At 31.4% G+C, this 14,052-nt stretch overlaps 2 protein-coding genes and 1 non-coding gene across 3 annotated transcripts; 2 read left to right on the top strand and 1 right to left on the bottom strand.

Moving 5' to 3' along the window:
* Nucleotides 1-1,452: 1,452 nt before the first annotated feature.
* Nucleotides 1,453-2,465, bottom strand: LOC106639967 (piercer of microtubule wall 1 protein). Its single transcript, XM_014353810.2, has 2 exons — nucleotides 2,333-2,465; nucleotides 1,453-1,658 (listed from the first exon to the last, which is right to left on the bottom strand). Exons 1-2 carry the CDS (start codon nucleotides 2,463-2,465, stop codon nucleotides 1,453-1,455), a joined length of 339 nt encoding a protein of 112 aa, XP_014209296.2.
* A 2,374-nt stretch (nucleotides 2,466-4,839) lies between these two features.
* TRNAV-UAC (transfer RNA valine (anticodon UAC)) lies at nucleotides 4,840-4,912 on the top strand. Its single transcript has one exon. It is a non-coding gene; the product is annotated as a tRNA-Val (tRNA).
* Nucleotides 4,913-7,120: 2,208 nt separating this feature from the next.
* LOC106639966 (glutamate receptor-like) lies at nucleotides 7,121-13,382 on the top strand. The gene is made up of 7 exons (XM_089598747.1): nucleotides 7,121-7,159; nucleotides 7,217-7,399; nucleotides 8,261-8,367; nucleotides 8,457-8,627; nucleotides 8,720-8,955; nucleotides 9,495-9,709; nucleotides 13,125-13,382. Exons 1-7 carry the CDS (start codon nucleotides 7,121-7,123, stop codon nucleotides 13,380-13,382), a joined length of 1,209 nt encoding a protein of 402 aa, XP_089454873.1.
* The last annotated feature ends 670 nt before the right edge of the window (nucleotides 13,383-14,052 follow it).

Raw genomic sequence — 14,052 nt, 5'->3', positions numbered from 1 at the left:
TACCGTAACTTGTGGATCAAGGGGGCAACTCTATTGTATCCATTCTAGAGATTTTTCTAAATAATGTACAAGTGGACGGTCACTTTTGGATTCTCTAAGGCTATTGGACACTACAGGAACATATATCTAACTGCTCCACTGATAAGTAGGGTATAAAATGTCTGTATGAAAGTTTGTTTGGATGGGATATCACGGAAAGGGACAACAAGAATATATATATATATATATATATATATATATATAAATTTTTTTTTTATATTCCCATAAAATTCATTGTCACTTTTTCTGCAAATCTAAAAATACGTTGATACATTCAAATCCTTTGGCCGTGTCGGTAAAAAAAAGAACCAAACTACCCACAGCATAGCGTCTGCCCTGTCGTAAGCTCGCACTACTTACCCATTTTTTCTGCCCCTCAATGTCCGTCCAGTAAGTAGGGTATATCTTATCTGGCCGTCTTCACTATTTTTGCTACTTTGCCGCTGGCATCGTCTCTTTTGACGTTTTTTTTCCTATCCACAACTGCCATCATTAGGTCGAGTGAATATTGCATTTACACACGAAAATCTATATCTAAGTTCAAAAAAATCACTCGATGTAGTAATAACTGCAATTGCCAAAGAAAGACTTGTTTTTGAGGTATAAAATTTTCAAGTACAACAAGAATAAGATTCAAAATTTTTTTTCATGTGGACGTTTTTGTTGGAACAATTATTAGTTTAATATATCACGTCTAGAAAACCACATTTGCCAAGTAAAAATTCTTGGCAGCTCCCTGCTTTTTTTTTACTCAAGACAAGTGATTTATTCAAGTGGTAGCACGATCGCGACTTTCTCGGCTCTCCACGATTCTCCTTTGATATCGCACGCAACTTAAAAATACTAACAAGTGCTAGTTGAAAAATTCAAATAGCCCAAGTGGAAGCTTCAGTTCTTTCACTTCGCTGGACGTGTTCCCTTTAGGATTTTTTTTTTTTTTTTTTTTTTTCTTTACCATCCTGCAATGCTAGACAACAGAGAAACCTGCAACTTAATCCTGGTAAAATGCAAAAGAAATAAGTAAGCATAAGTCGATTAAAAAATTAATAAATTCGGTTCTTTTTTTTTTGTGTTGAAGTAAAAGCTTGGAGTAATAAAATTCAAATGAAAAAGGTATGAAATAATTTTTAATTTTCATGATTAACGTACAGTAAGTAGCAAAGAATTTGAGAAAAGTATTGAACTTACAATAGGAAAAAAAAAAAAGAAAATTCAGCCAAGGACCACTCATCAGGACTAATATCTGGCAACTTCTGATTCTCTACAGTCGCATCTCTACCGCAGCGTCGCTCCTCTCCCTCCTTGTCTTCAAAACAAAAGGAGCATCATGCGGTTCAAGATCCCCCGATATCTCCACAACAGTACAAGGAAAACGTGACCGTAGAAAAGAGAGAGAGAGACGGAGTGGATGGGCTACTTGTCCAGCTCGGTATTGAGCGAGCAATTGCGGTACATGCCACCGCGTCCGGCTTCGACGCTGAACGAGCCGTCGCGCGGGTAGTAGGCGGTCGGTACCGTGTGAACAGTCGGTGCAAACCAGCCGTAATCCATCGAAGTGCTGCGGTAGCACGGGTGCGGACTGGCGCCTGCCTCCAGCTGCCTGTAGCCTCGAAATAGCTCTGAAAATTCGAAAGAACAGATTCTATTTTTGAACTTTATAAACCTCTTTTGCTTCGCTTCGTGGGGAGAGTTGGTGGTAGTTTTATTAACTTAGGATCAATTGCTTTATTTTAGGTTCCCTTCGATAAAGTTAGTGTTTTTTTTTGTGATTTGAAAATTTTTTAGAAAATTAACATTTTTTTTTTTTTTTTACTCTGCAATAATTTTGTTGAATCGTTAATCACGCGTGCAAACTGTCTACAATACTAATAATTTTTAAGACTTAATTTAAATCTTTATCTACTTGCACTGATTTATTTTGTCATGGTTATTGTATTGAATTAATTTTATTATAAATATTAACCTACATTTTTTTACGATGTCATGTGAAAAAGTTTTTTACAGGAAAACGTTTCAAATGGATTATTGTATGGATATTTGATTAATCGCTTGTTATTCAAGTCATATTTTATAAACAGCTCGTGCAAATTCATTTAGTAAATAAAACACTCATTGATAATAACATGTTTCATAAACTCATCATAATTATTCTAATTTTTACGATATCATTCAAGTAAGCCATTTTCCACAAAAGAAAATTATTTAATATTTGTAACGGATAATTATTTAAGCAAAAAATTCTATAGTGTTAAAATGAAACGATTGTTTCAATATATTAATTTTAGCGACTTACTGGGATACATGAAGCGGGCGGGAATGTTGTACGTCCGGTAAATGTCACCCGTCTTGGGTCCCGTCAATGAAGCGCACTCGCCATTGGATTTGCTCTCGTGTTTTTCACATCCACACTTTTCGCCAACTATCATTTTCTTAAAATCATAATTATTAGGAATTACCAATTTGCTATTCAATCGCACTGTCCTGTGTGATAGAATCTAGTGAAAGCTGATCACGGTAAGCAAGTCCCGTTGTTATGGCGACGTGTTCTATGTTTCCCTCTCCTGTATTTTGATACTTACCTGTATCGAAATTTCGTGCATACATATCGTACTATACGCACCTTGTGACTATACTATTTGATTGACTGGTCATATGCCTATGTATGAAATAAATATGAAATGTCAGACAAAATATATTTGTCAATAAGTAATTATTTTGTAGTGAAACTTTCTCATAAGATTACGTTGTAACTTTGCTACGAATAAAATTTATACGGGTTAAGTTTTTGTGCACTGAATTAATTGAGAGACCATACCTTTGAGTAACACGATACTACTTATGAATTTAGGAACAAAAAAAAAGGTTAGTAGAAATATTAGTGTGCAATGTCTTGTACGAAAAGTTATTATATCTCCAAATCTACATGTTTTCGGTTTAGGGAGACAATTCAAACTATGTATTATATCACTGTTCTTTACAATATTGTTCAATGTTTGCTAGATAATTAATATTGTCCCTTAAAGATCACTAATAATTTTTTTTTTATTTGATTAAAATAAATGAACACTTCACTTTAACTGTAATAATCTACAATTTTTTTATTCTCAACTTTATATTATAATGTCAACTTTGTTACTGTTATAGACAAAAACCTCTTTTTTTTTATCGTTTTCAAATGTTAATTGGTTTTTAGACCATGAGAATTACAATAAGGATAAAAATTTACTGTATAAACAAATTGTGTGTCAGTAAAATTTACAAATTTTTTTTGTCGCAGAAAAACACCCACTAGTAACTATGAAAGATAAGGCAAAAGAACAGATTTTTTCAAATTTTTCAACGTGTTCTCCGACTTTTTAAATATCAAAATAGTTCTAAAAAAATAATCAAAAATATCAAAAAAAGTTTTTTATTCGCAATAGTGTGCGGAAAATAGGAGTTTTCCGCACTATTTTTTGTGGAAAATCGATCTTCCCACACAGTGTGCGGCAAAGGTTTTTCCACACACCGAAAAAAAATTTTGCTACTCACCAGAAATGTCTCGGAAAACGAATTAAGATACCGTCTGTGTACAACTACCGTAACCCTATCCGGTGTAAGTTTCTACTCTCAAATAAAATTCCTTCTTAATGAGTTTTTTTTGATAATTCCATAAAACTATATCATATTAAAATTTTAGAAAATTTTGTTGGGAACCACAATCCCATTGTATTGTTGTGGGATCCTTCAACATAATTTGTTACAGTTGTAAAATTCTTTGAAAATGTATTTGTTTAAATAACTGAAAGTTTAATTTTTAAAATAAAATTTTAACTTAAACAAATTTCTGTTGCTATATTTGAGACATAAAAACACTTTTTTTTTTTGGACGATCATTTGGTATTTTTGCAGCCGAATCCCCTGGACCCCGCATAACCTTCTTTGCAAATCATCAACTTATTTACTATTTTCCCCACACTTATTGCGAAAAATCTTGTACGCAACTCGTGCGGGACGATTTCCCACACTCGTGTAAATGTGATATAGGCTCGCACTTGTGGCTGGTGACAGTAACTCGTGCCTTGTGACCACACTCGCACTATACGCACTTATTTACGTAACAAGTACGGAAATCGTCTTTTCCGCACTTGTTACCTAAATAACTATTGTTTTTAATCTACAAATTTTTCTTGACACTGAATGTGTAAGTCTTTAAAATTTTTAAGGTACAGCCAAAAAACTTGTCTTGCAAACAAAAAAATAATACAAAAGGTATGAAAGTCTTTTTTTTATTTATATAATTTTAGTGCATTATTTTGTCTAAGCAAATACCACACACTTACCTACGTACTATACATTACCAACAAAAAGTCAAGAAGAAAGTGATTTTCTCACTGTTTTAGTTTTTCTTACGTACCTCAGATGCCGTACTATGCGTCCAAATGAAATTATTACTAGGGTATGTTAGTGTCTCAAAATTTACTGAGTTTTAATTTATATAGAAATATATTTGATTGTGAAGTTGTTAAATAAATTATTGTGAAAGATGTTTCTAAAAATTTGATAAATAATTAATTATGTACGGTTTATCAGTATTAAAATTTTCTACCTTATCTGTTGTTGGTTACAAATAAGTATTTTTCTGTTAAATTGTTTGTAAATGTAAATTTTTTTAATGAAAGAACTGATAGCTTACAAACAGTTTTTTTACAAATAAATATTTTAATATAGTTAATTCAAGTACACTGACAGAAAAAAAAAGTTTATGCGTCTTATGTGTGGCTTCAAATTTGTACAGCACTAGTGTTCCATCGGACACGTGGTTCCGTGGTGTAGTGGTTATCACGTCTGCTTTACACGCAGAAGGTCGCCGGTTCGATCCCGGCCGGAACCACATTTTTGGTTGTGGTGATCATTAAGTTGCATAAATTATGAATGATGCTAAAGATCTACTCGATTTGACAGTATTCATACAAGACAAAATTGCTACTGATTACTAGTGTTTTTATTTATACCCTAATTTAGATCAGGTTCCTTTTAAATTGACATAACTAATCCTATTAATTAACTAGGACTTTATAAATTCAAGATATGAAACACATATTTCTATTTTGAATAACTTACTAATAAGTCTATCATGTGAAACCGAATGAAAAGTTTTTTAAAAATCTAAATAAATAGCATCAACCTGAGCAGATCTGCTTAAAGCAGAAGCAATATAAGAATAATAAATAAAACGATTTCAAACAGCATATCTACCAGTCACAAATCCATGCTCCTTAGGTATAATTCGAGGTACAACGAATTCACTCAATTTTATAGTATCGTACGTTACACTATTATGCAGTCAAAAATTTTAGCAAAATTATTAAAAATTATAAAAACTTTCTTGTAGCGCATGAGGATACTAATAAAAAGTATTGGAAAGAGGTAAAATATTTCAACATCTAATTTAATCAGTCATGCAAACGATAGAACATAATTTTATGATTTTGAATTTGTTAGAACAAGCGTATATAATGATATTTTTTAATATTGTTTCTTGAACGTCAAATCATGTTTTTTGACACATACTTTTAAACGACTCAAAAGCCAAATAATAATTAAAAAACATCTTTTTACTAATCGAAAAAAAATTAAATGTATTTCCATAAGAATAAAAAAATCATTTTTTAGATGCGGTGAAACTCTAAATGATATGCTAGAATCGATTGTTACATAATACAAAGCTTTCAAATTACGCTATAATTTATTTTATCAGTTTATTTTATCTTAGTGTGTATACTTCTTAGTCAACTATGTAGCAATATTATTTTGCTGAGTTGTGAAAAAAATATTGTGCCCAAAGCATATTATTCAGAGGTATAAATTAGTCCAGAGCAATAGTGTCATTTGTTCAAGATGTCATACTTAGAGGTATAAAAATTGTACTGACAAATAAAAAACTATTTAGGGTAAAAATGGCCCTCTATTCGTTTAAGTTAATGCTTATGGCAATAAATATATGGCTAGTGGTGTATTCAAGTTTTTATGTTAATTCTCAACTGATTATGGAATCTCATCTTTATAAAGAAGTAGTCAAAGATATATATTCTGTTTTTAAGACTCCATCTATAATATTTTTATATACAAACGAGGATCCAGTACATGCCCATAGTAAGTAGAGGAGAAATTGATTTTTTCAGTTTTTAGGTATTAACCTTTGGATTTTTTCACGAGTCATATTAAACATAGTGTTTAACTAATTTTTGATTATTTAAAAGGTTTTGATGAAACTGAGCAGCTTATGTCAATTCTATCCTACATCACCAGACTTCACGTTCGTTCGTTTGCTGTTGCTATCAAGACTTTTAAGGATATGGTAAGAACCCATTCATACAACTTAAACAATTATTAGACAGATTTTAGGATCGTTGCAAAATTTGGGTAGAAATGTTTATAAAGCAAACAAAGTATGTTTTTGGAGTTTTACACCTCAACGTAAAAAAGCTAATATTTCAAAAGTCAAACATTTACATTTACTGCTCTTTTTCAGATAAAAAGTAATGATGTACAAATTATGCATTCATTGATTGTTTTAATCAACGATTCCGAAGAAATGAGGGAGGAGTTTTCTAAAGTAAGTATTTCTTCTTCATTATAATATATGTAGCGTATCTGCGCAGTAATTAGAATCCATTCATTATTTAAATTTTCCAGTTAAAAGGTACACATATTGTGAGAGGCTGCTTGTTTTTGTTCAGTAAACATTTATTTTCTCACCTAGTCTATTTAAATGCTTCTCAAGTGTATTTCTTACCCCTAGTGGGGTCTCTATCCAATTATTATTACATCACAATTATCACGTGCATGAACTATGAAGAAAATTTAAAATTACTTTGCATACTTGAAATAGTACGTGAAGACTAATTTTTTAGACAGAATTCCAAAAATCATTGTCTTTTAAACATTGTTATTCAATTAATTAGTTTATATTTTTCAATAAAAAAAAAATTTTTTAAATTGTATTAGTTAAATCAGCTATTATATTTTTCAACATTAAAATATATTACCAATTAACTAACGCCCCTAGGAGATATCTCCCTTAATTTCAATAACGGACATGACTTGGATGGTTTTTTGCAACGAAGGAACAGATGGCGTAAAATTTTTTTCAAAAATTTACGTGCCTTTTGACTGCATTTTTCTCATGGTGCAGAAAATTCCAGGAAACAGGAATCTACAACTTAGTGAAGCTTACAATATTGCCCAAGGCAGAGAAACAATAAGAAGTTTTTTTGGAATTTGGAGCGAGAAAAAAGGGTTGGAAAAAACCAATTTGAGTCTCAATGAGCGCAGAACAGATCTTCAGGGACAATTGATTCGAGTGGCTTCAATACAGGTGCTTTTCAATTTTTAAATGCCGAAAAAAAATTATTTCACAATAGAAACTTACACAATAGTCATTAAGAGTAAAAATACAATGTCAAACATATTTTATGATTTTAAATTAAGTTTTGAAAAATTAAACCATGTTTATACATTAAAATTATCTTCAAAACGATCTCTACACTGAACGAAACAAAGGTGATAGTAAACGTGGTACGTTAACTAGTTATTGACGTACGAATTTTTGGGAGGTTTTTTAACTTCTCACACGTTTATAATTAGCGGTGTTAAAGTGCGGAAAAGTAAATAAAAAATGTATGGAATTTTCTATGAACTTTTGGTATATGAATTGTATTCCCTCAAAAAATAGCTTGACATAACGATATGTTCACAATTAACCTACCACGTTCATACTTAGTTAACGTTTACTAAAACAAGTTAATTTAGATTTTATCGAGCAAGTAAAAATCAGCTGGAACTATACCTGGTTAGTATCTTGGGTGAAGAGCAGCTTTCGATCTACTATTTAACCTTGCACGTGAATGTTTCGATTATGAGTGGGGAGTTGTGTTACCAAGGTACCAAGTGAGCAGAAGGTACATTTATCTATAACTGTTTGTCTAAAATACATGAAAGTGTGAGAGACAGGATACTTCACATACGACTTCTTAGGGTCTCGCTGTACAGAGTCTCCGTTAATCTGTCACTCACGAATTACTCAAAAAATAAACTTTCTTTCGATGGGCTATATTATTCTGGTAGCTTGGCATCATATTTTACTTATCAACTACTTAATTATTTGTACATCAAATATATAACATCCTGTTGAATGTAGAAATTGTGCTGTACATATTATGCATTAATTTTGTTCTAGGATCCACCCCTTTCATTGATTCAGAGAGACGATTTTGGTAATGTAGTTGGAATCGAAGGATTCTTCGGAATAATCGTTAAAGATCTTAAAAAAACTTTAAATCTTACGTAAGACTTTTTTCTAAAACGATTTCGGGTGATTATTGGAGTAAATGTTGTAAAATGTAATAACGGAAATAAAAATTGCACTTTTCCAGTCTAAAATACATCGAAAGTGACTGCAAAGGCTCACTACTAACCAATGGTTCGTGGACCGGAGTCATCGGTTTGCTCCAGAGGTGTGAAGCTGATCTGGCAGCCAACGGGCTGATAATGACTATCGATAAAATGAACGTGATCAAATTTACTTTTCCGATTTTTTTGTCCAAGTGGGTGCACGTGGTTATTGCATGTAGATGTATACCTTGCTACATTTAAATAAAATGCAACCCATTTAATGCAAAGAAATATATCTGCATAGGAGCCGTATTTTCATAAAAAATCCAAGCAAAGAAGAAATTAAGTGGACCGCTTACATCGATCCTTTTCCTTCTGACGTTTGGGTGAGCATTTTGATCTTTTTGATCATATTCAGCGGACTGACTGCTCTCAGCTGTAAAATATCGTCAAAGTGGCAAGCTTTCCAGGAACAGGAGGTTGAAAGTCATTCAGCCATCAACATGGTTTTCCAGTATTTTGGGGCATTATGCGCTCAAGGTAATTTTCAAAATCATCCAATAAAAATGAAATGACTCAGATGTGCAATCAATTTACTAAAAAGAAAAAAAATCGATTCTCTAAAAGGCTGAGGCACCTGAATCTGCTAAGTTTCCTTAAACTTTCCCATAGGGTATTGTTTTACATCCAAATAATAACTATTAGTTATAAATCCTATTACTTATAAACATAAGAATAACAATATCTATTTGTAGCATTGAGTTATTTGTTTAAACTTTTGTACTTGAACTTACTCCTTCTACGTATTCTTCGAACCAAAAAGCTCATTCTTTTCTTATTCTGGCGTTTCTGGCATGCATACGAGGAATTTCCTTATTTTTTGAACAAAAAATAATAATTTTTTTTATCTGCTATAATTTACAATGTGCTTATGACTCAAGACTTCAACGATGAAAATTATTGTAACAATTGTAATATTTAAAAAGCTGAAAGTAAAAAATGATAAAGTTTGATTATAAAGCTCCCTCGTTTTATATGCAAAATACTGTATGATGAAGAAAATCGTATGTATTTTTTAGGTTTCGACTGCGTAACCATCGATTCTATACGATTATTAAACTTTACGGTTCACATATCTGGCGTAGTTATCATGGCTGCATATTCTGCCGCTCTTTATGGATTTTTAACACTAAAATTAGATGATACATCTTCCCGGACGATAAAGGGCTATCTAGGAAAAGGAGGTTACACATTAGGCGTGATGCCAAATTCTGCTGATTACAGATCTTTGATGGTTAAACTTCATGACTTAACGAATAGTAGTGTATTAAGCTAATTGTCGGATTTACTATCATTTAAAAAAAAAAAAAAAAAAAAAAAAAAAAAAAAAAAAAAAAAAAAAAAATTCGGCAAAAGTCTTCAACTTTTGTGTATACATTTATATGGTGGTTATTTTTTCGTGCAAACTATAAAAGTTTTTTAATTTTTTGAAAAAAATGACGTCCTTTTAATGTTTTGACTATGTACAAATGGTTCTTTCAAGTGAAAATTTGCTCACAGTTTCAGTAAAATTGTAAGAAAATTAGCCGTTTACCGACAATTACCTTTTACAACTAAATTTTGAGTGTGTCACATCGCTGTAACCCTGATGGTTTATTTTTATCTAATTATTTCGTTATTTTCTTACCACAGACTTCAACTGACGAGACAATTAATAATATCTTTAATAAAACTCTCGACTATTATACAAACTTACCAAAAAATAATTGGGAAGGTCTGACTAACGTCTGTTCAAGAAGACGATACGCATTTTTGTCCACAGACATTGTTTTCAACCTATTGCAAAGAAAAATTCCTTGTCAATTTTCACCCTTGGACTCAATAGAGAGAACAGTGATCGCAATGGCTATGCAGCAAAGAGGTCCTTTTCGACACATTATTAATTACAAGTAAGCGCTTACAGCTTCAACTTATATTCAAAACAATACGTATTATATTGTTTGTCATTTTGAAAATGTGTCACATCTGATTCATTTTTTTTTTTTTTTGACTCATTGTTAAGCATAACTAAAGGGAATTCTTTGGCCATATTTCTAAAAACTATCTCAAACACTTTTAATATTTTCTAGAAAGTGATGGTCATGTTCAGTATATATGAACATGCTTATACGCCAATGTGTTTTGAAATAAAATTTCACTGGTAATTATTCCAGTATATTGAATTCAATTTTTTTAATTGTTTGAGGAAGTCTTACACACAATTTCATAACTTTAATTTTTTTAATACTTAATTTGGACACAAGAGTTTAATGAATAAAACAATTTTCCTCTCACAGCCACTTACATGAGATTATAATTAAAAGTTTGGGGTGGGTTGAAAAAAAAACTTAAGATATGTAAATTAAATTAAATATATTTCTAAGAAATAAATTTTACCTTTATATTTAAACCTAAGCATCCTTAGATTTTACTTAAAATCATCAGCATCAGCAAATGGCTCAAAGAAAAAAAACTTTAAAAATTTTTTTGGTGATTAAATAAAAGCTAGTTTTGACAGCTAATTTTTATTTGAATTTTTATAGCGGCAAAGTACAAAGAAATAAGTTTTTTTTTAGATTAGTGAACATTGGCATCGCCTTCAGTGTGTTAGTTATTAAAGAATTACTGTATTGTATATTATCCTTACCGTTAATTTATGGATGCATTTTTTAAATAGAGTAATTCTAATAATTCTAAAAACTAAAGTGTAAAACGTTCTGTCTAACATTTATAAAAGTTTCTTTTACCATTAAAATTACCAAAACTGTATTCTTTGTAGGTATAAAAAAGTCTTCTAAGAAAAAAATTGAATTGTCTGTTCGTGTTTTAACTATATTCGATTGACGTAAAATTTTATTAAAAATAGATAAACAAATTTTCAAATTGAAATATGTATACCCATTGAATGACCTTGAATGCACTCATAGTTATTTAAATTTTAATTATGTATTAAACATAACGATCAAGTTTCCTAATCATAATTTTTCTCAACAGTATCGCAAAAATGAAAGAATCTGGTATATTTGAAAGATTTACAGCTCTTGAATTTTATTTGCCTGCATATGATGTTAGTATTATATCGTACATACGCATCACAATAATATAGAGATACTAATTTCTAATTATTATTTCTAGACCGAGGAAGAGTTGATTCATGTTGATGTAGCCAAAGCTATTCCTCTGTTTATGATTATTGGAATAGGGGCATTATGTGGATTTTTTCTACTTTTGCTAGAAAATATTTCACATAAAATTTTTAAAGCATGTTGTTATATCATAAATAACAAAACGCATTGAATTTTGAAGTGTAATAATTTTTGGATTTATTTGGCATGGTCACAGAGTTTGTATTACTTTCAGTTTAAAAAATATAATTAATTGGAACGAATAATTTAAATCAAATTTTTTTTTGATAGGAGTATACTTAGTACCAACATAAGAACGGCCAGCTCATTTACGAGTTTTTTTTTTTTTATTGTATTCCATGCACAAGAGCAATTCACAAGAATAATGAACTATGTCCTTCCAAACAAGTGCGAATACGTTCTTTCTAGTTTGTATTATTCTTATTGTAGTAATAATTATACTTGTTATTTTTTGTATTACCGCAAAATATTTAAAGTAAACTCTTCACCTAGTACTCTGTGTTATGTGTCAGGAAAGTCAGTCTGTAGTAGATGTTCGTGTGTACGCGTTTAATCATAATGTATAAAACAAGAGTGATAAATAAAGATTACTAATTTATGTATACAGCATTATTTATATTACCTAACATAACATTCTTATTTTTTATAAACTAGTTGATGTACAACTGGATTTAATTGACTCTGTACTCTACATGTTCCAGCTCATGTTTTTTTTTTTTTTTTTTTAATAATGAATATTGATTTCAAGTATTTTTCACACTGTAAATTAAAAAAAAATTTTTTTATGTATTTTTCGTGTAACAGGTTTTACTTTAGGATGTTATACAGATTCCAAATAATTGTCTACGGAAATAATAGAAAAATCAATTGTTCTCATTTTGTAAAGTATTCTGGAATAATTTTCTACACCCATAATTTTTAGATTTATAAAAATACGTTTTCTTTGCGTCGTAAATTTTTACCTAAAAGATATCAAATTGTTTTTGAAAGTTATTAACTGCAGCATGTAGTTTTTCATTTGACATTTCAGGATAAAACATTCAACACAAACATCATAAATCAGAAATAAATTTAACTTTTCCACAGTCACCATTTCCCTCCACGTTGAAATCCAAAAATCAACATCAAGTTGTAAAAATTGTTTTGAATTCACCAAACAAAGATTTCGTTGAAAGTGCTCCATTCACTCTTTAAGCTAAGTATCCAACACGAAGTTTGAAGATTTGAAACAATACAAAACCACCAGTTGTTTTTTTTCTTTTATTTCAATTCATGATTCTGTATCATCCACAAAACTTTGTTAAACTATTTTTCACCCCAGCATATAGGTAAGCTTGTACTTAGGCACCCACCCTCTGGAAAACTGCTCACTCCGACAATCGCACCGAATAAAAAATTGACGGGGAAGCGACAGGCAAGTGCCTCACCTGAAATCGATAAGTCCGCAGACAGCCGACCGCATGAAAAATGAAGCTGCCCCCGACAAATCGACAATAATTTTCCTGTTCTTTCCTCCCGTGCGAGGCCACCGCCACGGGCACGCAGTTGACTTTCGGCGTCCCTCGAAACCTCGACCAGTCCAATGGCGGCGCCTCGCGACTCCGCCCAGCTACCAATGAGCCACGGCGTCGCACTCGAGAGCTCAACCCCCAAAGGGAGCAACCCTTGCTCGAAAAAGTCCTCATGTCGGCCGATCGGATGCGGAAATTGTGGCTCGCACTTTGTTTTGTTCGCGCGCTCGGCAAAGCTGACTCGCTGACTCGGGCGCGATTAGTTCGATGATCTCTTGATCTCCCGAGACGTCGGACTAAAGGCCTAGCTGTTCTACTGATTCGTGGATTCTACTTCTGCCGATGATCTACACCGATGATCGACACTTGCCGCTACTCTTGGGGCATAATTGTTGAACGTGTTTGAGAACATTTTTTTGTTTTCAAAGTGACTTGTCATGGAGGGACTGCATAGGAGTTGAAGTTGAACATTTTCTGAAGTACTGATGAACAATACGAGTATTGAAGTGAGTAAAATTCGTATTGTTTTGTATTTTTTTTTTTTTTTTAATTTTTTTATGAACAGCTGGAACATGCATACGTATGTTTGTTTGATTTTTTTTATTTTAAAAAGTTTTTGGTTTAATTTAGTGAATATAATAGTAATTGAGCAACATGGAAGTTAATTTTTTTACAACATAGAGTGGCAAAATATACATTTAAACAATAAATTCGATAAAAAAGTTTTTGAACAAATACCATAGAATTTTCTAATCTTGTTTCACCGTCTTACGATGTCAACTTCTAATTTATTAATGATTGTATGATCAATGATTTTTGTACATCGATAAGATCTACTACTACTTTATTTCAATTTTAATCATTTATAACAATTCTGTGTTGATGGAAAATAATTTTTCAGAGTGTCAACATTTTTTCTACGTAAACAAAATAATTTTCAA

This window comes from Copidosoma floridanum, unplaced genomic scaffold (genome assembly GCF_036245765.1).
Source record: "Copidosoma floridanum isolate Cflo_tuat_1 unplaced genomic scaffold, Cflo_Japanese_pri ptg000006l, whole genome shotgun sequence".
In the NCBI taxonomy this organism is placed as follows: Eukaryota; Metazoa; Arthropoda; class Insecta; order Hymenoptera; family Encyrtidae; genus Copidosoma; species Copidosoma floridanum.
This window is presented reverse-complemented; position numbering and strand designations above follow the sequence as displayed.

Coding starts and splice junctions, on each gene's coding strand:
- LOC106639967 (XM_014353810.2), bottom strand. CDS start 2,465: ATGATAGTTGGCGAAAAGTGTGGATGTGAAAAACACGAGAGCAAATCC. Junction 1,659..2,332: donor CGCCCGCTTCATGTATCCCA/GTAAGTCGCTAA, acceptor TCGAATTTTCAG/AGCTATTTCGAGGCTACAGG.
- LOC106639966 (XM_089598747.1), top strand. CDS start 7,121: ATGACTTGGATGGTTTTTTGCAACGAAGGAACAGATGGC. Junction 8,956..9,494: donor TGGGGCATTATGCGCTCAAG/GTAATTTTCAAA, acceptor TGTATTTTTTAG/GTTTCGACTGCGTAACCATC. Junction 9,710..13,124: donor CTGATTACAGATCTTTGATG/GTTAAACTTCAT, acceptor CTCCCGTGCGAG/GCCACCGCCACGGGCACGCA.